Here is a 27,513-nt window from a genome sequence, read left to right as displayed (position 1 = left end):
TCAATAATTCATTATTGTACTGTAGCCATACATATTGCATTCTCAAAGGCAAGATGTTTGTGTGTGCTTTATATAAATCTTTCTTGTTAGTATATACATGATTATGTATATGTATTTTTATATATTTATATATATGGATGCACACATATATGTGTGTATACATATACACACAGATATCCATATTTTATACATATGGACATAGATTTTCTTGACCATTTATTTTCATAAACAGGCTTTTTCATTCTCTTACTCATATTGGCAAGAAAAATGTATGTGTGTCTATTATGCCTGTATGAAGAGGGAGAGGGTAGGAGGAACTATGTGTGCGTGTATATACATATAAATACATATTTTGTACACAGTCTCAGCTGACTGTATTGCCTCTTTTCTATACAGAAACCTTTATCTACCATCAGGTGCCCTTGCTTGTATCCTGCTTAAATGCTACAGCTACCCATTAACACAGGACGAGGTCAGCAGCATCTAGCTTTTCTTTCCCCATGAACAGATGCTAAATTCCTTGCAGTAAAGCAGAACAATGCTGAAGGTACTATATGGACTGATGGCAGCCACTCACGTTCTGAATGAAGCCTCCTCTTTTGTTAAGGTTTTCAGTAAGTGTAGTTCTATGGAACGCTGGTAATTTATCTTAAGCTATAGCTTCAGAGCAGGGACAACAGGTATCCCTCAACGAACTAGCACAGTCCAATTTGGCCTTCTTTCACCCAAGTGAAATCGTAAATGTTCCTTCAGTGTGCTCCTGCCCATGCTGGCAGCAAGCACAACCATTTTATACCCATCCATGTGATGCTTTAAATTCTCCTCGCAGATCTCCAATCTATCCTTTACAACCCCAAAAGCAGCCTTGCGAGAAGCAGCACCTCCTGTACAACCAGGGTATCACATAGGGTGGTTCATGTGGAACAAAAGTAGCTGCAAGACAGAAGAGTGAATGAAGCATCCAAGCAATTATTGCAGTGTATGCTACAACTGCACAAAAACATCTTTAAGATGAAAAAAATCCTACCACCTAGTTCCATACCCAAAACTTACTCTCTGCTTGTGAAAAGTGGATCAGAGAGAAAAATAAAATTACTCAAAAATTATGATGGGACTGAATTTCAGACAATGAGGAAATTCAGTCTATTAATCATTGAGTTAATCTATTTATTCACCTTGAAAAAATCCTGATCAGGAGAAAGTCTATTAAAAGAATACCAGGATTCAGCTGCCACCTTCCTCACTGTGTGAGCAATCAGAAGATGCCCCTTTGAACCCTGTGTTAATGAAATTCTCATTAAATGCAAACCTGCACAGTTTTATCTTGAAAAGGCTTGTTAGCTTAAAAAAATTACTTGCCTCAAAATGTGCTTATTTCCTCATAGGTGAGAAGGTGAGTTTTCAAACCACTGACTGCTGCAGCTTCTATTTCAACCTCATCAGTGCTGCAGCTGCATCTTGCAGTTCATCATGTCTCAATTATTTACATAAACCACAGATACAAATCCATAGACAGACATTATAATCACTATTACGGGACACGACAGCAATAGGGATCACTCATTCCAATACAGTATGGAAGATTTCAACTAGGTGCAGTTATTATTATTCTGTCTTCCTCACATTTTTATTTTCTTTAGGTTGGACAGAAATTATGAATCATCTGTAAAAAGGAGAGGTATGGAGAGAAGGTAGGAATAGCCTTCCTGTCTCACAATACTCAAAAAGAACATTTGTGACTCCTCTTTTCACTGGAGTAAGGTCTAGATAAATCAGAAAATCAGCAACAACCAAAACTGCATCAGACTGCCTACTGAATACAGTCCAACTGAGAAGTACAGTTCATAGGATAACAGGATACACAAAGTGGGATCTCCCTCTGCAGCTGAGTTTAAACAAAGTCATGTCAAAGATTCTCTAGGTATTGCTCATCCTGACTCTGTATTAAAGCAATTAACCAGATGACCTTGCCAATCCAGCAGCATGGGGTACAAGCAGGATTGGTTTATGTGTTTACAGTTACTCCTATAAAACAAATGCATTGCAGCCCTGAAAAGTTGTTTACAACTCACCACTCCTCTTCAAGCAAAAATACATGTAAGACTGTATGCTAGGATTTAAGACACTTGCTAAAGCTTTCTATGTTCACGCACACAAAGATGCTTTTACATTTATAATCTTTTCTACCAAAAGCCTTAGGATAATGAACTGACAGTTTTTACCTATTTTTTTTACATAGCTGTTGGAATGAGATGAAGGTACAAACCAAAGTGTGACTTTGCACAGCACTGTTACCAGCAAAAAGCAGGTAATCCTTGCTCATAACAGCTTACCAGAATGATAGAACAAGCTGAGGGGAAAATGCAACATAAGGTGAATTTCTCTAAACTCAGTCCCTTCGTGGCAAAGGCAGCTGAATAAGAAATAGTCCAGTCAGACTACTCGAAGGGGAAACCAAAGAGGCATAAACAGACAATGGGGAGTTAAGCCAGGTTCAAATCAGCACATCCTTATCGATGCATAAAAAAATGACATCTAATGATAATACTGTCATTCATTAATATACTGTGTTTCTCTAATAAAGCCATCAGCCCTAAATGGTTCATTCTTCTCAAACATCTTCTCTCCCTTTTCTCTTTGCTGATTTGGGCTTGCAACGTCTCTGTGACTCTCTGCAACAGAGCCACAAGCATGTGTGCACAAGGCTCCAGTTTGTGCTCCTGGTCCAACACAGGAAGAAAACATGTGGCCCTAGTGTCAAGTCCTCCTACGACATTGCTGGAGAAGTGGAGTAGCCAACAAACAAGGTCAAAATGGTCTTTCCAAACAGACTGCAGAAAACTTCAGACCCTGGAAAGTTCGAGGCATTCCTTGAAGAATTATCCTCTTGTCCTTCTGCTGCACGATCTGCAGCTTTCAAATGCCTAAATCCAGTCTTTAGGCCAAAATGGAGTAGTATCACATTATCACAAGCCTTTCATTTCAGCTATTTTCCCTGTAGGGAATGAATCTTTTGGAAGTTTCTAAAGCATGCTGTTGCAAAAAAAAGTAGTCACCATTTTGAAACATCATGCTGTGGATCACCTTCACAAAAGCACAGTACTTTTGGATCTGTCCAGCTTTCAACAACTAGCTGCTCCAAAATCTATTCAGTTAAACAACCCTTCAAATGTGACATTTTTACCATGAGTAGAAAACAAACTGGTAGAGGAAATTCAAAATACCTACACACCCTCCCTTCCCCCCCTTTTTCTGAGGAAGAGAGAAGGTAAGTCAAACAGACTAGCTTCTCTGAATACCAATCCCTCTAAGCTTTGAATCATCTCTAATTTAGACCTTTCCTAAGTTCACTAAATGAAAAGCAGCCATTCATGGAAACTTCTTAGGCTAGTGAAAGATGACATGAAATTTCAATGCACATGAGCAGTTGGATGGAGCAGGGGAAAGCTACCAAAAGTCTAAAAGAGAAACATGTTAGAGGCTTCACTGGTTCCAGACAGCACCATGCACTGAAACATGCCTGATACAGGCTGTCCAGAGGCAGGTATCACAAACTCTTGGTTGCACAAACCAGAGGTGAGCACAAGTGCTTTTATTTTTTCTCCCTTCCCAGTTTAGAGCTCTCTCCTGGGTATACAGAGAATTCCCAGGGCAGGCACTCTGTGTCACATTAAATGACATTAATTTGGCAACAGCTATCTGTTCTGCTGCTTCACTCCGAGTGCATTACCTGCCCACGAGCGTCCATTTATGTCTGTTTACAAAAAACAGTAATAAGGATAGTAGCAAAATAAATCTTCTGGAACCATATGTGACATTACTAAGCTTACAGACTTACTAAGGGAACCTTTAAGGTGGTTTATAGGCATGTAAGATGTATACTGACTTGAAAGGTACCCACAGACAGTTCGTCCTACACAACCTCTTTTGTAGTGAAGAAAATGACAAGTACTAGCGATGTGGAATACTGAGCTACTCAGTATAGTGTAGACACCAAGTGCCTGGGGTGACCAGGAGAATTATGGACAGATAAATACTTGTATCTTTTACGGTTTGTTTACAAGCCAGAGATAAACAATGAATTTTCTCTTTCAACATTCTTCCATTTTCCAATCCATCAGATCCAGGAACCTCCTACCCAGTACCCAGCTGCTCCAGAAGCAAAACCAAGAAATTACAGCTGTCAGGAAGGAATACAGCACAAAAGCACCCCCAGATATTCCTTAGTCTTACAAGTAGAACATAAATTCTGCCCTTGAGCAGGAGGAAGAGGTTTGAGAGAATACTGAAATGTCCTTAAATAATCAGTTTTAAACACACGCACAAATCTTGCAGCGTTAAAAGAGGCCTTGAATCTGCTTACTACAGCTGGCTTATAGCCCCCTTCATAGCTTCATAGAATTGCAACAGAATCGCGCAACAGAAATCCACAATTGCTCTGCCAGCACAGCATTGTTCCCTACTATACAACTTCTCCCAAGAATGCTGTGAGGATTAGTTCATTACAGCTTGTGCCATGCTTTGAAAGCACTCAGTCTAAAGAAGAGCCGAGAGAATTATTGGAGAGAGGACAATCAAACTCTGGTGATCCTCTCTTTATCCCAGTGGGCCCTGTATGGAGCAGCAATTTAGCCCAACAAAGGGAACAAATTCAAAACTAAATTCAGTACAACAAATGTGAAAGTGTCATGATAAGAACGCAGTCACACAGGACACAAGAATCTTTAAAATGGTTATTAACTTCCAGTCCTTACCTAATATTGACTAATGCATGAGTCACCTTGCTTGCAGGCTCTTTCCATTGACCAGCATTGGTAGACAGCCTTAGAACTGAAAGGAAAAGACAATTAACAGTGCTGGCACAGAACTGGCATTTTTCTAATCCAAAATGTCAAAAAAACTGCTTTAGCGAGACGACAGTCTGGGAAGCACGTCAGAACAAAGGTCATCTTTGAAATCATCTGTGATCCAGGGCAGGAGTGCCCTTCAATGCCCTTCTGAAAGGTAAGGAGCACAGAAGAGGTGAGCAGAACAAAATAATGGCTGGCAGACAGGAAGCAGAGGGAATAGAAGAGCGTAAGTCCTCCTAACTGCTTTTATGACCACATATTGAAGTTCATTTTCCCTAGAAACAGGGCAGCATCCCAGGTCAATGATACCTTTCATCTCACACACCACCATTCTCCTCCGGCTCCTATTATGTATGCAAGGTTCCATCTGAGCTGGACTACATCCTGCAATTTAAACCCACCCAGCAATGATGGATTCTCTACCTCCCCATTTATCTGGAAATGAAGAGAGGAATTATACATCAGCCTAGGGAAAAACATTCCTTGTAGGAACAAGGGTGCTGTTCTGCAGCACAGATGGTCTCTGACAGACTTGGGAGCAGATCTGAAAACATTCTGCAACAAGAAGAACTTCTAGGGAATCCAATTCTTTTCTGCCAGAGTACCAAAAATATTTATTTAGGTCAGAATATGTAGTGTTTCTATGGTGGCAGTTACCTGCACATCTCTTTGCAAGTACCAAAACAGTAATGGAGCCTGTAGCAAATGTTTGGTTAATTTCCATACTGCCGAAATAGAGAGACTTTTCTATTAATTTATATATAGAGGGCTTTCTGGTGGTTACATTCCATAAGGAAGGTTCCCCCTTGACTTAGACATGAAGGAAAAGCACATCACCCAAATTTAGCATCATCTAGAAATATGGATGCTACAAGTGAATTCATAAGCAGAGTGGCCTTTAATCCTGCAGATCTGGATAAAGTTCAGATTCAGGACAAGAAAAATAAATTAATAAAACCCAAAGCAGTCAGATTTCATCTCCACTTCCAACTCTGAAAGTTTCAACCACATTAACAGGGAAGCTGGAGGACAGAGTAGCCTTCTCAATTGTGCTAACAAATGTCCCAAGGCTAAGAGACAGAAGGGTGACTGTAGTCCCTGTGAGACAGAGTGACAAGCAAAGGGAAGCTGTCAGGACTCCTGGTTAAACTGTGGTTTTTGCTAACTTGAAATAGTGCTATCTTCTCACTTCCTAGTGCTAACATTACATGTCATCTGCAGGAAAAAAACAATGATGTCAGCTCTGGGTAACATTATTTTGTCAAACAGTACGTGTTGTACTTGAATATCTGAAGTAATGTATGCAGAGATGGTTTCCATTAATTCAAAGGGGCTTGCTTCGTGTAGCAGGATGAAAAAATTCATGTGGGAAATGAATTGTTTCAACAGGTCAGATGTGCCTGTTGCAACCCAACTAAGTATTTGAGTATGTTATTCTTCCATTCCACTCTCCTTCAGCTTCCACACAGGGCAGATCTGAAAAATTACTAGCTAGTAAAAGCACCTTATTTTACTAGCTGCAATTCTTGGGAGTAGGAAATGGGTTAGCAAAAAAATCTTACATGCTCAGAGGGCACAAAAATAGCCAAGTGATCCCTTATGTAATGGATGAAAACAGTAGGAAGATGGTACAAAAGGGCAGTTCATTTTTGCTTGCAGTTGTAGGGAGTATTCAGCTGATTTTATTTAGGTGACGATAGTTCTCTCCCATGTCAGAAGAGGGCTGTGGCCAACTGTCTCCCTCCCACTGCCTTTTAACTCCCTTTATATGCTTATATTAACTCCTGCTCTTCATTGGGTGATCACACTGAGAAAGGAGCAGGGGGTGAAGAAAGATCCTTCCAGAAGAAAGCAGTCAAAACCTATAGCTGTCTTCTTTGCTTCAGAACTTCAAGCACACAGGCACTATACCAGTGCTATTGCAGGCTCCATACCAGTGCTGCTGCAGGCTCCTGTGTGTACATTGCCTCATTGTGCCTCCATGCATTCCTTGCTCTCCTTCTTTTTGTTCCTCTTTTCCCTGCCGAGTGTCACTTGGTGGCATTCCAGCATGCCTCTCTCTCTTTGAAGGATGGCATCTTCTCCCTGTTTTGCCAATAGGCACATTCTTGAGTCCAGTGATTCGCCTGTCATTCCAAGCAGGTTTGTGAGGGCTGTTTTCTTGGTTTGTTTTGGCAATGAGTGTAGGAGATGTGATTTGTCTAGCGCAGCAAGCTTCTTGCTGTAAGTTTCTCAAATTCTTTTCCAGATTCTTGTTTGCACTGAGTTTCTCCGTGCTGGCTGGTTCTGCAGCACGTACCTGCGTTCTCACTTGAAACTGTTGAATGCAATAGATGTAAACTATGCGAAGATGCGTGAAATACCACATTCCCAGTTGTACCAACAAACTTGTATTTCCAACCACAGTAAGTAGCTGTTAGAGAAGCAATGAGTTTGTTCCTTTTTCTTTTTTCTGACTAAAAAAATTACACCTTTAACAAGTTTATCCCCCTCTCAATTCATAATTTACCAAACACATCCTAGTACACAAAACATGTCCACTGCCGAGACATACGAGTATAGCAGGTGGATGAAAAACACCTGACACGACCATCCCTCTACCACCACCCGCACTTCCAGTCAACAGTAGTCCTCACCAGTCAGGAGGTACTCACCCATAGAATAAAGATTGTCAAAATTCTGATGCATCCGAATGATTTCATAATACAGCTCATCATAGCTGCTGGGAGTGGGAAGAAAGGTGTCTCCGTAAGTGATGAACATGTTGAACAGGTTCACAACCTATACACAGAAGAGAAAAGAAGTTACAACAGGAATATTTACTCAAAATCTATTCTGCAACAAAACCAATTCAAACTACATCTAAAACCATTAAAGAAATAGCTCTCAGTTGCATTGCACAGTATTACATCACTTCATTGTTTTATGTATTATTTTCATTATTATGGAGAAGAGACAGAAAATAAACTTAAATGTTATTGTATCTGGGGCCAGGAAAACACTCTAATGGCCATAGAACAAGAAAAAATGATACCAAACTGGAAAATTAAACTAAGCCTGTCCTCACATAGGCTTATTTATTTCAATGAGCAGACCCTATGGTGAGTCCAAACACTGCCCTTTCCAAACACTGAGTGAAACCAACCACGATGATACTTGTCCACTTTGTGGTCTTGTTCTGATATGTCTTTCCTAGCCCCAAAAACCTGAATTCTTTCCTAAGATTTAATTAAAATTTGATTGTTTAAAATAAAAATATTTGCTTTGCCTGTACTCACCATAAGGGCAAGGGTGAAGATGTTGTGCTTGGCCAGCAGCACAGTTTCATTAGACATGAGGAACTTCAACAAGTTGATCAAAGCTAGAGGAAAATTATATGTATTTTTAAATAAAATTAAATCAAAATCGTTCTCAGCAAGTCACCTAAATATAGATCTTTTTCATTATCTAGCATAAAACAACCTAAAAGCCAGCTGCTCACATCTCAGAAATACATCAATTTACATGGCATTTTTTGTTTGTTTGCTTGGGTTTTTCCTGGCTAAAATACTGTGCTGGACAGGTAAGTGACAGCTATTTCACTGTCCCACATTTATTCTCCTTCACTGACTTCCCAATCAAATCTGCTCAGGTTCAGGGTAAGTCTGTTGTTAGCTTAGACAGTTCAGGGGAAATTTTTCTATCTGCTAGGTCCTGAAGTGAGCTTTGGGGTTGGAGATTCCAACTGTCTCATTTCTGCTTCATACATCACCAACGTGATGTACTCACAGTCAGCCCCATACTGTCACTCTTTTTGATATATGCAGTTAAAAAAACCCAAAGTAACAAGAAAAAAAAAAACCCAAACAACCCACAGCATAGATCTTCTGTAGCTCTGTGTCAATGCTGCTGCAATGTTACAAGGAAGGATGTAGCACTTTATTGTGTCAGTTATCTAGGGCTATGCAGTAGAGATTACAGATCTGGTTCACACTTGTTTAAAAAACAAACACAGCTGTAGCTGCTCAAAATCAGTTAGCAATAGTGGGAATTAACAGAAAGGTTGGCTAAAAGCTTTAATCAAACAAATTTTAAACAATTGTATTCCATGCACTTGATAAAATGGGAAGTTCTTTATTTTGTTTTTATTAGTTCTTGAAAATTTCAAACAAGGAAAGCTATTTTCTTCCGCATTACTCAGGGCTGCTCTCTGCATTCCTCTTCATCTGCTCAGTATTGAAAGCTGATGCCTGCCTAACAGATTCTTAACGTACTCTGCTCTGAAGTCAACAAGATGTCAAGACTTAAAACATCTGAATTAGGTAGCCAAAGTCAAGCTGGAATGAAGAGTTTTAAAAAGGCTCTTAATTACCTAGTAATTGTTACCTGCATCTAACAGAGTAGCGCCAGGTATTACTCCAATCTCTTATAACTAGAACTGTAAATCCATCCTTCCCCCCACTGTTGCACAGCTGTTACACACTACACAGTAATCCCTGAGAAAACCAACTCCAGTTTGGGAGAACCCCATAGAACACAGAGAACAGACCATTCATCTACATTCCTATAAAATAAGAAGGGATAAAGGGCAGGGAACAGGAATTACGTAAGAGCAAAGTTTAGATACACACACACACACACACACCCCCTTCAGGATTCCAAAATATTCACAAAAGGTAAAACCAAACAACCTACAGTAAAAAGACAGATGTGAAGAGCCTGGTAAGATCTGGAAGGAAACAAAATTGTCAGATTCTGAATACAGTCCTGCAACCACTACCTTCGAATGCTAGAAGTTCACCAGGAGCGTCAAAAGTTTATGTATGTCCCCCAAAAGGGAAGCCTATAGCCCTAGTGGGGGTATTTACTCATCGCAGACAGAAGTTATTTCAGTTTAATCTACCAGATGGTGGCTTGATGCTGAACTGAAAACAAGAATGAACAAAAAGTTCTCTGTAAACTCCAGACATGCAAGTCATTTTTCAGAGCTATTCCAGGATTTAACAATCAGCAGCAGCATCCCTCCCTTCCATGGCAGCAGCCCACCTCAAGAAGCAGGTATATTAACACCTCTTCAATCCAGCCACAGAGCTCCCCATATCATCATCACCTCATCACCACACTGAAACTCCTGGGACCAAAAGCAGAGAGCGGATTCCACAGTAATCCAGCTCTGGAAATACTCTGTCAGGTATTTTCATGTAAACCAGCCATTTCAAAACAAAGAAGTAGCAGGTACAGACAGGCTCTCCACAGGAGCAGAGATCCAGCTAAAAACACGTTGCCAAGGTAACCAAGCCTCCACAGCAAAAAAGTGGAGTCTCCCGCAGTCAGTGCCTTGGACTGACTATCCTGCATCTCTGTCACAGCAGCTTATTGGCCATCTCTATTTAATAGTTATAAGCATGGGTTTACCTCTTTCCCAGCCATGAAATCCCACACAGCCACATCTTGCGACCAGCCGCTGCTGTTCAACTAATAGCAGCTGGGGCTTCTGAGAGCGGTATGCGGAGCTCTGGATTTCCTCTAACAAGTGGCATAAAGCCCATAGCTTCTCAGTCTCACCCCAGAACCCTGCTGAAAGGCATTTGCCAGTGGGCGATCACACAGCATGACGAGAAACTGCTGAACATCCAAACACAGTGAACATGAAAGCTGCCTGTGATGGAGAGACACTGTTTTTACAAGAACAAGCATTACCATTGTTTGTCCAAAGCACGAGCACTCTTTGACTGCCAGAGACAAGTACTCTACAACTGCCCACTGCAGTATTTCTCAGATACCATTCTGAACTGCAGAGCACTTGCAATGTTCTATGCTGGTGATGACACTTAAGGAGAACTTTTGTTCTGTTCCACCCCAACAACAGCTCCTACATTTGTTCCAACTGTTGTGATGAATTTGCTCATGTTTCATTTTCCTACTCCAGTTAGAAAGAAGACACAAGATTACCACTGCTTGAAATGAATTGCACCGCATCATAGCCCACTCACAGCCAGTCTAGGCTGTTCCTTCTCTAAGAGATAGGAAGGAGAGGGACATGCTTCATAGGAAAAAACAACTCGGTGCTGGGCTCAAAGCTGGTCAGAAGTGCCACAGGTTTACAGTCACTGCGTGCACTGCACAGCCACATTTATCCAACTGTTTGGAAACCACACATTCCTAAAAAATTTGCAGTGTTCCTAATTAGGAAAAACTGTGGCAAATGAACCCTTAAATTAATGGCTACCTGTATCTCTAATCTGTTTGTAAGGCAGACCACATACTGAAAATGAGGACAGCTATGCCCTGGAGTTTTCAGGATTGACAACTTTTACATTCAGCTTCAAATGCCCAGCACCCTTCAGTGACAACTACACACACAAAATAAACCTTTAGAGCAAAGGTCCAACTGGCTGAATGCTCTTCTGCCCTGAGCTCTAATGAAGCACTGCTACTACTACTCCTGAGCAACCTGAAGTCAAACCAAATGTATCACTTCTTCCCTGCTGCAATCGACTGTTCACCTCTCATATCCAATCCGCAGGCTGCCCTCTCACAGAAGCCAGGAAATTATCCATGTTTTTTCCCAATAGAAGAGCAGTTCAGTCACTCAGCTGCACAAGCAAACCGTGGCCCTTGCCTGGGCTCAGCCATGTTATCCCAATTACTTGTGATCCAGGATTTAACAGTGATAGATGGTTTGGGCATGAAATACATTTCAACATTAGCTGAAAAACAGCACAATTTTTGCAATAGCCTCTAGAATCTTTGTTGGTGTTTTTTTTAACTGAAGTTATCCTTGGCATCCCTTCCCAGGACACAATACACCTGCTATGGTGAGTCGTGAAACATCCACAATACTATAGTGCCACTAGAACTTCTTTAGCAACAAAAGCAGGAGGCTGTAACTAAACTAAACTAGTAGCCATCAGTATCTGCATGCAAGCGCCTAGCTTTGTGACCTGAGCTGAGCACGCTGGCTGTGCCTCTTAAATCAGTGAGAACACAGCCTTGAACACCTACATTTATAGCCTCAAAACCAAGTAGAAAAGTATGTTGAGTGGACACTTATGCTGGACATGAATCCATATGATTTGCTGTTTGTGAGTGGTGTAAAGCATACAGGCTGTTTTTTTAGGCAATTTTCCCTCCCAAGGATTATTACAGCCAAAGGATGAAAAGGGACATCACCAGCTTTTAGATACCCTCCCTGCTTTTAAAACTGAAATGACTGCAGTGAAAGAAGCTCTTAGCTCCTCTGCCACACAGATGCTTTTGAGGGCAGACACTTTCCTTTATCAGCTCCTGTGGCCAGCCTGCATGCTGAGGAGCAACAATATCCCTGCTCAGTTATTTGCTACCCTTCTTCAAGGCAATCCTCTGTGATAAGACTGTGGGCAGCCAACATCTCTTCTTCTCCCAGGAAGGAAGTAATTCCTGCTACAGATGCCCTTCTCTCCCTCCTTCTCCTGTTCCTTCTCCCATAGCAGATTTACCTTCTGCCCCTGTAAGCCTCATTTCAAACAGAAGTATATTCAGCCCTAGCACATTTGGGATTTGAAGAGTTTCTGTTCTATTTAGTGTCTCAGTGTTCGCTGTATGCATCACGTGTAATGCAACAGGAGCATGGAGATAGGTTAAGTAGAGAAAAGGGGGAAAAGAAAAGAAGCAGTACCATCCCTTAGGCAAGTCAGAATGTAGCACAAACTCCGCCAAGAGCATCAGAAGGCTCTGATGTGTTATTGCACAACAGAGCAGAAGAGAACAGCCCTGAGACACACATCAATGAGAGCTTGGATCGGTTGAGCACAGTATGGAGGCCTCTGTCACTGCATCAGCTGCACTTACAGGTCAAATATCTTCTAATGGTGCATATAATGGCCCTCAACCAAGGAGCAAAAGGAGAAAAAGAGATGTGATGGCTCCTCATCTGCAGTATAACATCAGTTAACAGGATCTTGCACTCTACTAAAATCCTGCCATTTTGCACTCTCCAACTCTCAGGGCACACTGGGAAGAGCAGTGATTTTTCTCAGTGCCTCTGGAAGTTACCATTGTACCAACAGTGTATTCTGTGTTCTCCTTTTAGTACTTCATCTGGCAACCCTCTTAGGAGGATCCTCACTCACATGTCACTATAGGGCAGCTGATGATGACACCTGGGTAACACTTCAAGGCTGCAAAGAAACCTTCCACCTAGGAGCGCTGCTACAGCACAGTAACCACCCTGGACCTCTTACAGCCATCCTGTTCACATACACATTCTCTCAAGCTAAGGTCCATACCACTCAGCCACATCGTTAGCCACACCTGGTAAGGATTAATGCACTAGACTGTAACGGAAAACAAACTGGATTCAACCCCTCAGGAAGCAGCACTTTGGTCTGTCTGTGCTTCAACTCCTCCTACACAAAAGGGTAAACAGCACCATCCTATCTGCAACAGCACTGAAAGCATAAATATAGCAACAGGAACCAAAGGCCCACCTACGCTCAGGATTCTGTTTCTAATGGGTCAACACCAAATACCTGTTAAAAAGTAATGGTCAAAACAACGCTTTCTTGTCACGCTCTTCCAGATTCCAAAATTCAGCATTACCCCCTTTTACATAAGGGAAGCTACAGCACAGACTGGAAATAACACTATCACAACATGACAATACCATAACCACAGACCAGTCCACTCTCCCATTCCAGACTGGAAGTCAGAAGGGCTAAGCTAGGATAAGCATATACCCCACTGTGCTGTTATGAGGAGAGACTCTGGAACAGAGTAACCACCTGTAATAAATGTGATAAATGCTATACCTGAAGATAAACTCAGAAGGAGGGATACAAAAAGCTCAAATACAAAGTATTGAGATGACCTGAGTGTTAAGAGGGTGCAGATATGGCCATGTTCAGCACTGGCAGACACTCAGCAGAACAGTGATCAAAACAAACTCAGCAGGAGATGAATAACTACAGATAGGGTTTGACAGAAAGAAACAAGAGGTAGCTTTCAGATACAGCAGTAGGAATATGAAGCATGTCCGAGAAATAGCTATGCTGCTATTACAAACTAATGCACTAGAACTCCCTGCGGCACAAACTATCCCAGCATCCTTGGACAAGTGAATCAATTACTCAGGGACAGCACTTGCAGCTTCCCGTCAATCATCCAAAGTGCTAGAAAACAAAACCGCTGCACCATTGCTGCAGTCCACTCCCAGGGGAGCAGGGGAAGCAATAAAAGCTCTGTCAACATCACTATTCAACATGCTTCAGCTTTTTCCTTCTGCTCTGACAGGGAGGGAGCACCCTACTCATAGTTGTAATGATTCACTTGTCTGGACAGCTCCTCTATCCACTGCCTCCCTGCTTGCTGCCACAGGCACTGCTGAACTCCTGCTCCCAGCCACTAAAACTCTGTGGCAGACAGAAGCCAGCAATTGGCAGGCTCCCCATCACCACCATCTCGGCACTCTCAACAGTTGTTCCCTCTTCTCCCCATGACTCTCAGGATATAAGCATGAAACAGCCTGTATTCTTAATGAGAAACAACAGCTTGCCAGAGGGCTGGAGCACATGCTGGCATAACCCATCGCTCCCAGCATCAGTCAAGTAGGCCACTTCACTTCCAATCCTTTACTTTCCTTACATGCTCCCCATCGCTGGTACTCACTGTTCCAGCCTAACAGCAGCCAACGGTGTGAAAATTGCAAGCTTAATGGAAATGCTGATTGCTGATGCCAGAGCAATGCTGCTTGATAGCGATCCAGCAAGCAGTGAGAAACCAAATTTTCCAAATTCAGCTAAAGCTCAAATGAACAATATGCTTTTTTTCTTAAAAAGCATAAATAAAAAATAAAAAACCATACACCCACAAGCTTAATTCCCCTTTAGAGGAAAAGGAAGTACTGAGTTTAATTCTATTCTGTCTGACAGTGCAGGTTCACACTGTTGGCTAAACAGTAGTCTTGGGAGTTACGGTTGCACATTTTTGCACTCAGTTTTAAGACAAAAAAGGAGAATTTCAAGAAAGAGCAGAAATATTGTGTGAAAACAAGGAAAAGCAGCAAAGTATGGCATGCAAGAAGGCTGCTCCTTGAAAACAAAAAAGGGGACAGGGCTAAATCACTTCATTCTGCATCACTGCATGAATGCTGCAACCCCTCTGTGCAAAGAAGTGGCTGTGAGCAGCTCTGGCTGTAGCATTTCTGTCACCAACAGAACTGTTTCCCAGGAGAAATTACCACACGATATCCACTAGGTCATCATGATCTGCAAAATGTGCTTAGGGAATCACAATCACACTCTCCTGTGTTAGCTAGTTTTATTTAAGAAGTAATCTGCATGACAGAGCAACGTATCCAGATGAGACCAGCCAGGCTGAGGCAGGGTGACCAAGAGGTTACTAGACTTTTGGCCACCTGAGCAAGGCTCTGTTGATGAATTCCTATTCTGATCTTACCAGTTGATCAGTAACAACCACAAATCTTGTATTACTCTTTTTCTCTCCATGGCCAACTAGAGTCAAACTCTTCATCATTAGTATTAAAATAAAGGGAAGGTAACTAGAATGAAGTAGCAGAACACTAAGAAAGACATAAGTTAAAGTAGATGCTTCCTAAAAATGCCTCATGTGGGGATTTTAGAACAGCCTCTTTTACAAGAAAGCCAGAATTTTTGCATTTCATATACTATCTTCTCTAGGAAACTTAGGTCAGTGCATTTTGCCATATGGCAGTGTGCTCTTACCACGAAAGTGTTTTAGCTTTGTATGAAGGAAGTAATGTGGAAAGCTTAACATGAAATTGGACCACCAGTTGAAAATGGCACCAGAAGTCTACAAGCAGATGTTTGTAGTCTTCCTTCTGAGCTTCACATGCCTTCTGCCTGTAAGTAAGCTGTAGAAGACGGGACTGGGGTTTTCTTTAGGTTAACATGGAGTGCTATCAGAAGTACAAATTAAACAAATCAATGAATAGCAACCAACAATGCTCTTCACAACTACAAACAAAATTCACTTTATAAAATTAGCTTTCAATTTCAAACCTTTCCTAAACTCACTGAAATAGCTAACAGGACTAACAGTTGCACTCCTGTACCAAGCTTATGCCAACACAGTACCACATGTCCAACAAAGCATCAGCATTCCTGAGTAAAAAAAATGGGCAACTCTAAGTGCTGCCAGCTCCCACTACCTATTGCACAGCACATAACAGTTTCAGCCTTTAGTTTTGCATGAGAAACTATATTCTTCCCAACAGCTTTTCAGTACTATTCTACCTAGAATCATAGAATCATAGAATAGTTAGGGTTGGAAAGGACCTTAAGATCATCAAGTTCCAACCCCGCTGCCATGGGCAGGGACATCTCACACTCACACCTCCACAGAAACTTCACAGGAGTCAACAAGCACAAGTGCTTTCTGAACCCATTGAACTTCCTACTAAACAGCTAGCTGACATTCTCTGTTTTCTTTCAATTTCCAAGATAAGGAATACTAAAGGACCTCACTGTTTTTTGCAATCCTAGAGCTAAGCAGCTCTGCCGTCAGGGTGGTAATACAAGACCTGTGAATGCCCATGCCCTGTCCATGTCCTTCGTAGCAAAGAAAGAAGTCATCAGCACAGCTGAAACAGTCAAAACGTCATTCTGAGAAGAAAGTATGCTTTCCTCTTTCAAGCATGCAATACATGAGAAGCACTGGGAAAAGGGAAAATATCCAAGATAGACACCTGAGCTAGCCATTGGCTCTCATTCCTCAATTTCCCACACCAAAGAATGATCCTAGGAAGGCATTCAAGCAAGAGAATAAGAAAAGGATATTTAGTTCTACCCCTGAGAGTTAAAAATGCTGACTAGCTCCCCTTCTAGATGATGCAATGAATTCTAACCCAAATTTTCTATTCAGTAACACCTCTCAGCCTCCCCAACACTTTAACCTCCCCAACACCCCAGACCTTATCCTACCTAGTCCCTCCTATACTCAAGGCCTCCTATTCCTCCCAACACACTATTCACCTTCAATTTATCTTAGGCTCTACATCCTCCCAGATCGAGATCCCCTACGACTCCAAAGACCTACCCACCCCATCAACTCAGAACTCCCATTCCCACTGCAAGCTGCTCAGCAGCTCACCTTTAACCAGCTTGGAGACTGCTATTGCTGCGTCTTCCCTCAGTTCCTGGTGCTCCCAATGAACTACCACTGGGATGTGCAGAGGGAGCCCATCCTTCCCACTTCCAGCCTCATTCCTCAGTGCGTTGGCATCTTCTTTAAAAGGCCAGCATCACCTTGTACTCAAACAACTCATGAGATCCCAAATCTCCAGCAAGGCATATGGCACATGGCTGGGAGCCATTAGTCACGTGGAGGTTCCAATGTGCAGTTTTGAAAAGTTGGGCCAGCCTCCCACTATCAAAAGGCATAGAGAAATGAGAGAGTAAAAGCAGCAGTAAAACCTGCATTAGGTAGAGTATGTTGACCAACAAAGGTGTTAAAACCCTAGCATTTGTTCTATAGTTCTTTTTACAGTTTATAAGCACTGCAGTGAAATCAGAAAGCATTTCTGCTGGACGGTATTTGAAAGGTCAAGTCTCACACAATGACTTTTTTTCTTCCCAAACCAGGAGGTTCAAGCAAAACCCTTTAACAGAGACAAACAGACGTTCTTTGTACTCACCCTAGATTTCAATTTCTACTATACACGAGCTCCTGTTCTTTCTACCCTTTCCCTACACATGACCTCTATTAGTTACCTTTTAAGATGATGTGCTGAAGTGACCGCTTTCTTAAGCTTGCAACATCCTTCACAGCTGAAAGCCATTTCTTTCTTCATTACTATACTAAAGAATTTTTTTACTGCACAGAAATTACCACAGCAGCCTTATCTATACCATCAGCTGGAACATGACTGCTTTCTCTGAACTCTTAAGACTTCAGAAGCATGCAGAAGACAGTGTTGCTGGATCTTGAACCTTGGCATTTCTTAAAGCCATAAGTCATTCCACAAGTTTATAAGAAGGTCAGATTTTAGGTCTTTGATTCTTGTCTCTAAAATCTTTAAGTGGTTTTTCTAACTGGCCAAGCAGCCCTACAGTCTTTCAAACTCTCACTGCATCTCATGATCAGGGATTTTATCAGTGAGCTATACTGTCTAGTATATCAATATACGCATGAATCCTGCCTTCACAAGAGCTGCAAGAAGACAAGCTTCCCTTGCCAGGTAGCTGCTGCAGAATGCGACAGTGACAGCGGGATTAGAGATGAAGGGGAGGTGCAACATCATCTGATTCCCAGTCTGTTCAGCAACACAAATCAGAAGGCTGAAGCAGACCTGATCAACAGCTGGAGAATCAGAACTGCTGGAGGTAATATACTACCAGTAATCAATAGTTCAGCCACAGAAATAACAAAGCAAAGTACAAGTGACTAAACAATACCACCTCAAACATGCACTGTGTGGGGCATGTGTGTTACACATACTGAAAGTGTGGGGTTTTCCACAGCACCCCCCCACCCCCACCCCCAGTATTACTTCTTTATTTCACCGTGTTCCACAGAAGAACATTTCAACTCTTTAGCATTCACTCAAAAGGATTGTGAAAGTAATATTATCCTCATGTTATAAACACAGAAACTGACAGAAAGATCCAAGGAGTCTACAAGAAGGAAAAACTTGTATTTTGTCCAGTAGCATTGCAAAAATCTCCTTTAATAATCCTAAAATAAAAACAGAGAAAAATGAGCTTCTTGATAGTGCTACACATTTGAAGCACCTTTAGCAGTGCATTCAACATCTGTTAAATTAACTAAGCTACAAGATAAGAAACTGTAGCCCACAATAATTTGGAAACAGATCTTCAATGCTTGCTAATGGCAAAGCTCATTTTTCATCCTACTTTGCATTCAATTGCCCTAATAAATAGCTATTTCACCATTATTCATTATGATACATAAGATTTCTCACTCTTGCTATTGTAAGTCTATATTAGAATTGCTTTTCTGTTTCTTTAAATATGGCTTTTGCTTAAAGCAAACCATAGCAACTGCAAAGAAGTTACCTGCACCCCCTAAGCTCTGAGTGAATTGCTCAAGCATTACTAATTTTGAGGTGGGAGGAGTTGAAGAAATGAGGTCTTTTTATATAAAAAGCTTAAATGACTCATGAAAACTCTTTTGGCATAGCTTATACATGCTTGATGACAACAACAAAATATATAGCACCTTCCATCACTCAAGTGCTGTACAAACTAGATAGAGTTCAACAACTAAAACCCAAACCCCATTTTATGGCCAGCAAAATCAAACTCATTTTTCATATGAAAAGGGGAAAAGTGAATGAAAACATTGGTCGTAATATGCTATTTCTGAGAGCAGGGAACTGGTTGAACAGGATCAGTCCCAACACCGACCCCTGAGGGACACCACTTGTTACCCATCTCCAGCTGGACATTGAGCCATTGACCACAACTCTCTGCATGCAGCCATCCAGACAATTCCTTATCCACCGGGTATCCAACCATCAAATTGATCTCTCTCCAGTTTAGAGACAAGGATGTTGTGTGGGACAGTGTCGAACGCTTTGCACAGGTCCAGGTAGATGACGTCAACTGCTCTGCCCCTGTCCATCTGTTCCATAGCCTCATCATAGAAGGCCACCAAATTGGTCAGGCAGGATTTCCCCTTAGTGAAGCCATGCTGGCTGTCACCAAGCACCTAGTTTTCATGCTTTCCAAGACAACCTGCTCCATGATCCTGTCAGGAACAGCGGTAAGATTGACTGGTGTGTAGTTTCCCAGGTCTTCCATTTTCCCCTTCTTGAAAATGGGGGTTATATTTCCCTTTTTCCAGTCGTCAGGAGCTTCACCTGACTGCCATGATTTTTCAAATATGATGGACAGTGGCTTAGCAACTTCATTCACCAGCTTCTTCAATCACAGAACGGTTTGGGTTGGAAAGGACCTTAAGATAGATCATTTGGCTCCAAACCACCTGCCATAGGAATCCTCACCTTAGAGGCTCTGCCCAACCTGGCCTTGAACACTGCCAGGGATGGAGCATTTAACACTTCTTTGGGCAACCTGTTCCAGTGCCTCACCACCCTCACAGTAAAGAATTTCTTCCTTATATCTAACCTGAACCTCCCCTGTTGAAATTTAAACCCATTACCCCTTGTCAAATATGAGAGAATTAACCTAATAAATAAGCTAAGGCTGGACCACAACCAAAACTCAGTAACAATATTGCTCTCTCAAGCTCAGATGACATACCCAAAAAACTATGAAGCATTTCCAGACTGCACAAGCAGCCTGGTATGTGTCTTGAGAGATGCCAAACACCTGGCTTCACTGCTTTTCTCTGCGATCACTGCACCCTAAAACCAAAAAGGAAAATGCAGACACTTTCTCAAAGTGATGTTGACCATCCATACTGAAGACAAAGCACGCACAAAGGAAGAGCAGCTATCCACCATATGACACACGAATGGCTTTCCTTAATTAGAAACTAGCTAACATTAGAATCAGCAATTGAACAGTAGGCTACATACACTGCAACTGCTTCCACCTACAACCTTTATCTCAGTTCCTTCATACCCTATACTGTCTACCTACCCCACAGTATTCCCTTTGTCTTCTCCTACTCTATTTTCTGCCTGAAACAACTCTCCTCCTCTTACATGCCAGATACAATTCTCTTGCTTTCCTGCAATACTTTCTCACACCAGTTCCCTCCAACTCAGCTCTGCTGGGGGGCTTCCATTGCTATTATCCATGCTGCTCAACAGGGACATTGCTTCAGTCGTCACACACCTTGTCATTCAAGAAGACAAGCGTGGGCTTGGAGACCTGTAAAGCATGCCTGATGATGCAGCTTGGTATCTCAGACCTTACAGTGAATAGCTGCTCCCTTTTAGCTGTTCATCAGCAGTGATAACTAATTCTTCGATCCCAAATAAAAGCCTGAAGGGGAATATGCTCACATTAGGGATAGAAATTAATTCAGAAGTTCCCATGCTCTGGTTTGGAATTACCTGTTAAGATAGATCAAGACCAGAAAAATAGCCCTTTTTTTTCCACATCAAAGGCAGCAGCATTCTGGGTAATCAAAGAACAGCCTTAACACGGATGAGTTAATTCTGAAATACATCTCAAGATAGAGCCAGCAATTAGCATTTAGTTTGCCATGTAGAGCATTCCAGAAGTACACACACCTGGAGCTGCCAGGATGTGCCCTTTTACAGGTGCACGTACCATACAACCCAGGGCCTTCCAGCCTGCATGAGTCACCTACACCTACTGAAGAATTTCTCTGATCATCTCAACATCCTACAAGAAAAAAAAACAATAACCCAAAACTTGAAACATTCTTCCTGTAATTTATTCCTGCTTGAGAAGATCTCCCTAAACACACAAATCTATAGTAAGCATGGAGCTCTTCAGCTACATCAGGGGTGCAGACATTCCAGGTCCTTCACAGAAACCTGACCAATCCAAGTGGTTTGTACTTTACTGCTTTGCTTTCAAAGCATATGCAGTATTTAATACTTCAGAGGCAGTTTGTGTTTCTCAGGCACTGTACAAACACCAGCTATTAGAGACAGCTAACAAGACTATCCCAAGATACTGAATCTCAGTATGTAGCAAGGATTTGTGTTTCCTCCCCACTAAAATAGGAGAAAGATCAGCGTTGAAAGATGCCCAAGAGCATGCTCTCTGAACTGTGGAAGAGTATCTTCAAGCAAAAGGCATTATATTTGAGACTTCAAACTGCCAGGTTGGAAAGACCCAGCTCAGCCAGGCCACACATGAATGGATAAAGTTCACTGGTAACTGGTAAGAAGGTATCACACACGCCACCAGATGCAATTTCTATTCATAACAGACTTTGACATTGTACATACTTGTCTCCAGAACCAGCATGACACCACAGCCATACTTCTAGGGGCTCTATTGTAAACAAAACAAATGAAATCGTTAATCCCTTAATTAGGGGCACCCACTTCACATTCTACAGGAACAATTTAGAAAGCCTCAGTGGGCCATAGGTCACCCAAGGCGAAAATGTAATAAGTGAAAGTGACTCAGATTGTTGGTTCATTTCTCCGCACCTGCACCCAACTGTGCAAAGGTACTGAAGGGAAGTACTCAGTGTTAATTGAGAACATCTTCACAAACCACTCATCACTGCCTGTTTCAAAAGTCATCCTCTCTCAGATTTCTGATGGGAGTTGCATTACACTAGCCAAGTCACTGATTCTAGGTCACAAGCACAGCTCCAGGAATACAAAATTAGGACCATGTTCCCTTGAATTTTCATAAACCTTCTTTTTAAGCCACAACAGCTAGGGGATTAACTGTACTTTCCCAGCTCAGCTACTTCACTGCTTGCAAGATAAGAACAGAAGCACACACCACATCCACAGAAGCAGCTTGTTAGGTGTCATCATCCATTCTGCTACCCTCTTCCTCTGACCTCCCACACAACAATTGCCTCATAGAGCAGTCCTACAAAGCTAGGTCCACTAGATTATGAGTCAAACCCCATAAGACTCATCTATTTCAGGATACCAGTGGCACAAACCAGACTATTTACAACCAAAGCAAAGGTCAGAGTTAAAAGCTTCTCTTCTTTCCCACTGACATTTCTAGGTAGCTCTCTTCAGAAGGAGCTGCACACTCTATTCTATGTGCATCCATCTCTTACAGTAAATAAAAAAAGTAAGATCCACCCCCCTTTGCTCAAGAGCCTACCTCCTTTCAACTTACAAATATCTCAGAGAGAAACACTACTGCATAAACATTACTCCATTTCTCCAATCAGGTGAAGAGGGATTCAGGTAATGAAACAGAAAACAAAGACATTTGGATACCATGGTGATCATGGCCAGACAAGAAAGTAAATTAGCTACCATTATGATAATGACCTGGCTTTCCAAAAGAGGTAATTTGCATGTAGCAACTAAGAAGCAAAATAAAGATGCTTCAACAGAATTGCTGCTTGCTGTTCAACCCTGTAGCAATGGAACAAGGAGTCACAGCCACCAAACAGCCGCCCACTCTGGGATTTTCATGTTTGACTGTCTCTGCAGATGTGAAGTACCTGACCAGAGCTCCCTCCAAGTGTAATGAAGCCTCACTCTGCATTTCTTCTGGTAGCACAGCAGCTTGTGCACAATCTGAATGCACCGTCTGGAAGAGAGAGGGCAAAGAATTAATTATACTGCATTTCCCAGCAATTCTACATTGAAGCTAGAAACGTCTCTGAAATCAGCAGCAGGGAAACAGACAAACTCAAAGCCTACCAGAGGAGCATGGGGCTCATGGATTTGGGCAACTAAACAGAAGTAACACCCATAAGGAAGACCCAGACAAGATGAGAGAAAGGAGCTTATAAGCCAGTTTAAGCTCAACGTGGTTGGACCAACTACAAATGCAAGTTTGTTGTTTATATTTAATGAATACTTTCCACTCATTGATGCCTCTACCTGAGGGTCTCATAAACTCCACAAAAGGAGTTACTTAACTTGCACGCTCTATACGTATGAGGCCCTGCACTCAGATTTTGTAAATGTGGGCACAATGGAGCTTCTTAGTTTCTTCGGTCCAAATGATGAGGCTAAAGGAAATGACAAACTGCAGGATTTTTAGTTTGGCCATGGTATCCAATTTAATTACATTAAAAAAAAAAAAAAAAGAAAAAAAGAAAAAAGAGAGAAAGATTTCTGTCAAATTTTCCAGTCTCCTTAAACAAATAAGTTAAGTATGAGCTTTGGAATGACCAAGCAATACACCCACATGCTCTGAAATCTCCCAATGTACAGCTAGTATACTTGTGAAGTCTCCAAATCCTGTAGGTCCCTAAAGCACCCAGTGTTCACACAGACTCTCAAGTGCACATTCTTCACAAATAACATCAGAACTAAATATACAATATAATGAGTGGCTCCTCTAGCAGTGGCTATCATTAAAGACAAGACAGAAAATATATACAAATTTGAATTTGTTGGACCAAGCTATTTTTAGTTACTGACATTTAGAGAAAACAGAAGGAAGACTTTAAAAAAAATTCCTTTTTGTCCAAATCCTTATTTCTCAAAACAGTATTATCTCATTAATGTCAACATGTCAGTGAAGAGACACCACTGAAAGACACTACACAGACAAATACAGAGAAACTGAATTTTAAAATATTTACATGGAAGTTATTCAAAATTGGGGTGAAGAGTTCAAGATAAGCCTTTAAAAAGTCATAAGAAACAATATGCAGAAGGTACACATCATTCTTTTCAGACCGTTAGATGATTCCAAAAATACCACAATGGGGTAAGGAAACTAACTTCAGACAAATGAAGGTAAACCCATTTATAATGCCTGAGCATCACATTAAGTGCTGCATTTCAAATTGTATTCTCATAAATTCAACCAAGAAAAAGGAGCAAATCGGCTAGGGCAGCTTCAGATCAGGAACAGCAATCGCCCTGGGGAGAGACCTGCTATTTCTGATGTTACTGGTACCAGCCAATGCCAGTACCTTTCCACCTTTGTATTTGTCTGGCTGTAAGACTAAAGCTGGCCTCTACAAAAGAAACCCACAACTACTTACGGTACTTAACAGAGAGAATCAGGCAATGGCTAAAACCTTTCTTTATAATTACAGTAGCTGTTAATGCAAAACACTCTGCAGACATAACACAGCATTGAAACCTCGTGGTTGTATACAGGACCACACAGCTTTTTGGGTGAAATCAAGGCATGGAAGTAAAGGTATGGGAAGGGGCATAACAGTCGCAGTACCCCTGGCTGAAGAGCCAGAGCAGCAGCTACCAAACCATAGACTCCCAGACCACACTGCTTTAGTTATGAAACTGCTCTTACAGAATTATCCATCCCGGTGGGGTGTTTCTATTTTTGGCTTTGTGCCGAGGATTCATAACGTACATAATGGACACAAAGCACCCTTGGTCAAAGCAACCTTAGATTTCTCTTTTAAATATTAATATGCCCTCCTTTAAGCAGCTTCATGCTGTCACCTTTTAAATGTACTGCAGAGAAGTATGACACTATTTGTGCATTCAGAACACCCACTTTGCCTGCAATAACTGTGTCTGCTATGGGATAGTTTCATCAGCAGTGTAGTGAAAGGACTGCACAAACATGCCAAAATGAATGGATACAGATGTCCACTGATGGCTGCTGCTGCTCATTATTTTTACTCTCATGGGGTTTCTAGATATGACCTTACTTTTGAGCCCAAGCATTTTTCATCTCCCTTGTGAAATTCCAATGCACTACACTCATCTATAGCTAATTCTGTAATTGTCATTAAAAAAACCTCAAACATTTCTCATGAACCCGTAATTGAATTGAACAACCCTTGCAAAGGCACTGCAGTTGCAAGGTTATTTGGGCAAAATCAGAACATGCTGAAAAGCTACCTTAAGGGAAAACAGCCTATGTATCTTTATCTCTTCTACAGAATATAGTGCTGGTTCAAGCCTTGGGGAAATTCAGTACTGTACAAACAGTCAGGGAAAAAAAGCCAATGATCAGTCTAAATCCTATTTCTGCCCTCCAGGCTAAAGCAGAACAAAGCATTCTAGGGGCCTCATGGGACACATGGAGTACGTATGTGTAGCCCTGTCCTCTTCTCTCCCTTTCCCCATTTCTGAATTTCCCCCTTGCTGCCTAGCAGGCTATTTCAGGCTTAAACCTCTCTCCCACTCTCCAGATTGCCTTCCAGGCCTCACGTCAGTCAATACCTGGGGTTTTCAAAACTGTCTTTTTAGTTTCTAGACCCAGATTAATTTTCTGCGAAGTGGAGACTCTTGCAATGACTGTGTATTATGAAAGTTCTTTCAGACCGAAAAGCTCTTTGTGTTTGATCAAGTAGATTAGGAAATCGGTCCGAAAGGTGGAAACTCATTTTGCTTTCAATTTTCTGGCATACAGAGCATTTTAGAAGAAAAGTTGCTGCAAGAGTTCATGCTCCCACCACCAGCCACAAAGTGGTGTTTCAGCCAGAAGATTGCCCTATGGCTAGAATTCTACCCAAATTCAAACTTCAAATGAAATCACAATGAGTCACCCCACAGACACTTACACATAGAGATCCATAGGAAATTCCTTCATCATGTGTGTCACGATGAATTCCACCATCAAATCTGACAGGAAAGAAAATGATAAGGTAAACATTGAGCTAGCTACGGTCAGCTTCTAGTAGACAACAGGGAAGTCAAACTACCCCATCTACGTACCTCTACCAGACAACAGTCCTGCTTAGATGAGAGAAATTTCACTTGTTGGTTTTGAAGAGCATTAAACATCCTTGACAATTAACAAAAAACCCAACCACTGGAAACTGAGGGTACATAATGTAGCTCACTTTGAGGCACTGCTTCCCCATAAGCTTCCCCCCACTATTAGTTAAAGACTACACCATGAATTCTGGTGCTTAGAATTGCTCCTCTGTTTCAAGTCACAAATGGAAAATTCCATTGAGAAGCACATTTTAGAAGATCGTTCTTACCAGACATAACGCACAACTTGCATGTTTACTCGAAGAGAAGGCATTGTAGAGAACACCTACTTTTTCCCTAAAATAAACTCTGAAGCAAGTAAACCTAGTTTGACCTCAGCATGGGCTAAACGTCTGCTTAAAGCTCACTCAAGAGAAAAGATTAAAAACATAAGGGAGAATGTCTCTAACATTTTAGAATTCCCAGTGTGACGCTAAGAGACAAAGAATAGAGAAATACAAGTAAAGGGGTAAGTTACTACGGTTCAGCTAATAACTGCTAACTGAACACGAATGTGTTCTCTGCCCAATACAGCTTCAGTGTCACATACTTAACCTGTGCTAGTGGCAGCAACTGGGAGATGTCACCTCCCAGGGCACTAATAGCCCAGCAATATGGCTCAATGACTAAAAATAGTGTAAGGGAAGAGAGCATGAAGTATAGAAAGATTCTTCATGCAGTTGTGTCCTGGCTTAAACAATCACCTGCTGGAGTATGAGATTGCTTCCAAATCATCAGGGATCCAAGCTCCATCCATTTCTGCACCCATTTATGCTTTGGGCCTCCACAGCAATGAGTATCCCAATTTAATCATATGCTGCACGAAAATATTTCCATTGTGCCTCCGTCTCCACAGGCAAAACCAGCCCTAGCTACGGACATTCCTATCGGACTTCTGCTCAGAAAAGAACACATGCCCAGAAAACACATTCACAAATGTGTCCTTTCCAGAGGTTTGCCCTCATCATATCATCTACAAAGTACTTGTGACTAACTGTTGCCATGATCACCTAAAACACTGAATATATTAGTGAACATCCTGGGCTGCATCAAAAGGAGCGTGACCAGCAGGTCGAAGGAGGTGATGCTGCCCCTCGACTCTGCTCTCGTGAGACCTCACTTGGAGTACTGTATACAGTTCTGGTGTCCTCAACATAAAAAGGACACGGAACTGTTGAAGCAAGTCCAGAGGAGGGCCACGAGGATGATCAGGGGACTGGAGCACCTCCCGTATGAAGACGGGCTGAGAAAGTTGGGGCTGTTCAGCCTGGAGAAGAGAAGGCTGCGTGAAGACCTCATAGCAGCCTTCCAGTATCTGAAGGGGGCCTATAGGGATGCTGGGGATGGACTCTTCATTAGGGATTGTAGCAACAGGACAAGGGGTAGTAGGTTAAAACTTACATAGGGGAAGTTTAG

The 27,513-nt window shown here is 41.8% G+C and overlaps 1 protein-coding gene across 2 annotated transcripts in view; it reads right to left on the bottom strand.

Annotated features, from left to right (window-relative positions):
• ARMH3 (armadillo like helical domain containing 3) overlaps window positions 1-27,513 on the bottom strand; it is a 130,112-nt gene that overhangs the window by 64,381 nt on the left and 38,218 nt on the right. For both annotated transcript variants that reach the window (XM_061372511.1, XM_061372509.1), the window contains 5 exons: window positions 25,902-25,962; window positions 22,902-22,990; window positions 8,129-8,211; window positions 7,505-7,631; window positions 4,755-4,830 (listed from right to left, as the gene is read on the bottom strand). In XM_061372511.1, the coding sequence (XP_061228495.1) occupies window positions 4,755-4,830; window positions 7,505-7,631; window positions 8,129-8,211; window positions 22,902-22,990; window positions 25,902-25,962 (436 nt within the window). The remainder of the gene's footprint in view (window positions 1-4,754; window positions 4,831-7,504; window positions 7,632-8,128; window positions 8,212-22,901; window positions 22,991-25,901; window positions 25,963-27,513) is intronic.

The sequence above is a fragment of the Neopsephotus bourkii genome, unplaced genomic scaffold (genome assembly GCF_033783945.1).
Source record: "Neopsephotus bourkii isolate Nb327-2 ecotype Australia unplaced genomic scaffold, CSIRO-AGI_Nbou_v1 NB_1615, whole genome shotgun sequence".
In the NCBI taxonomy this organism is placed as follows: domain Eukaryota; kingdom Metazoa; phylum Chordata; class Aves; order Psittaciformes; family Psittacidae; genus Neopsephotus; species Neopsephotus bourkii.
This window is presented reverse-complemented; position numbering and strand designations above follow the sequence as displayed.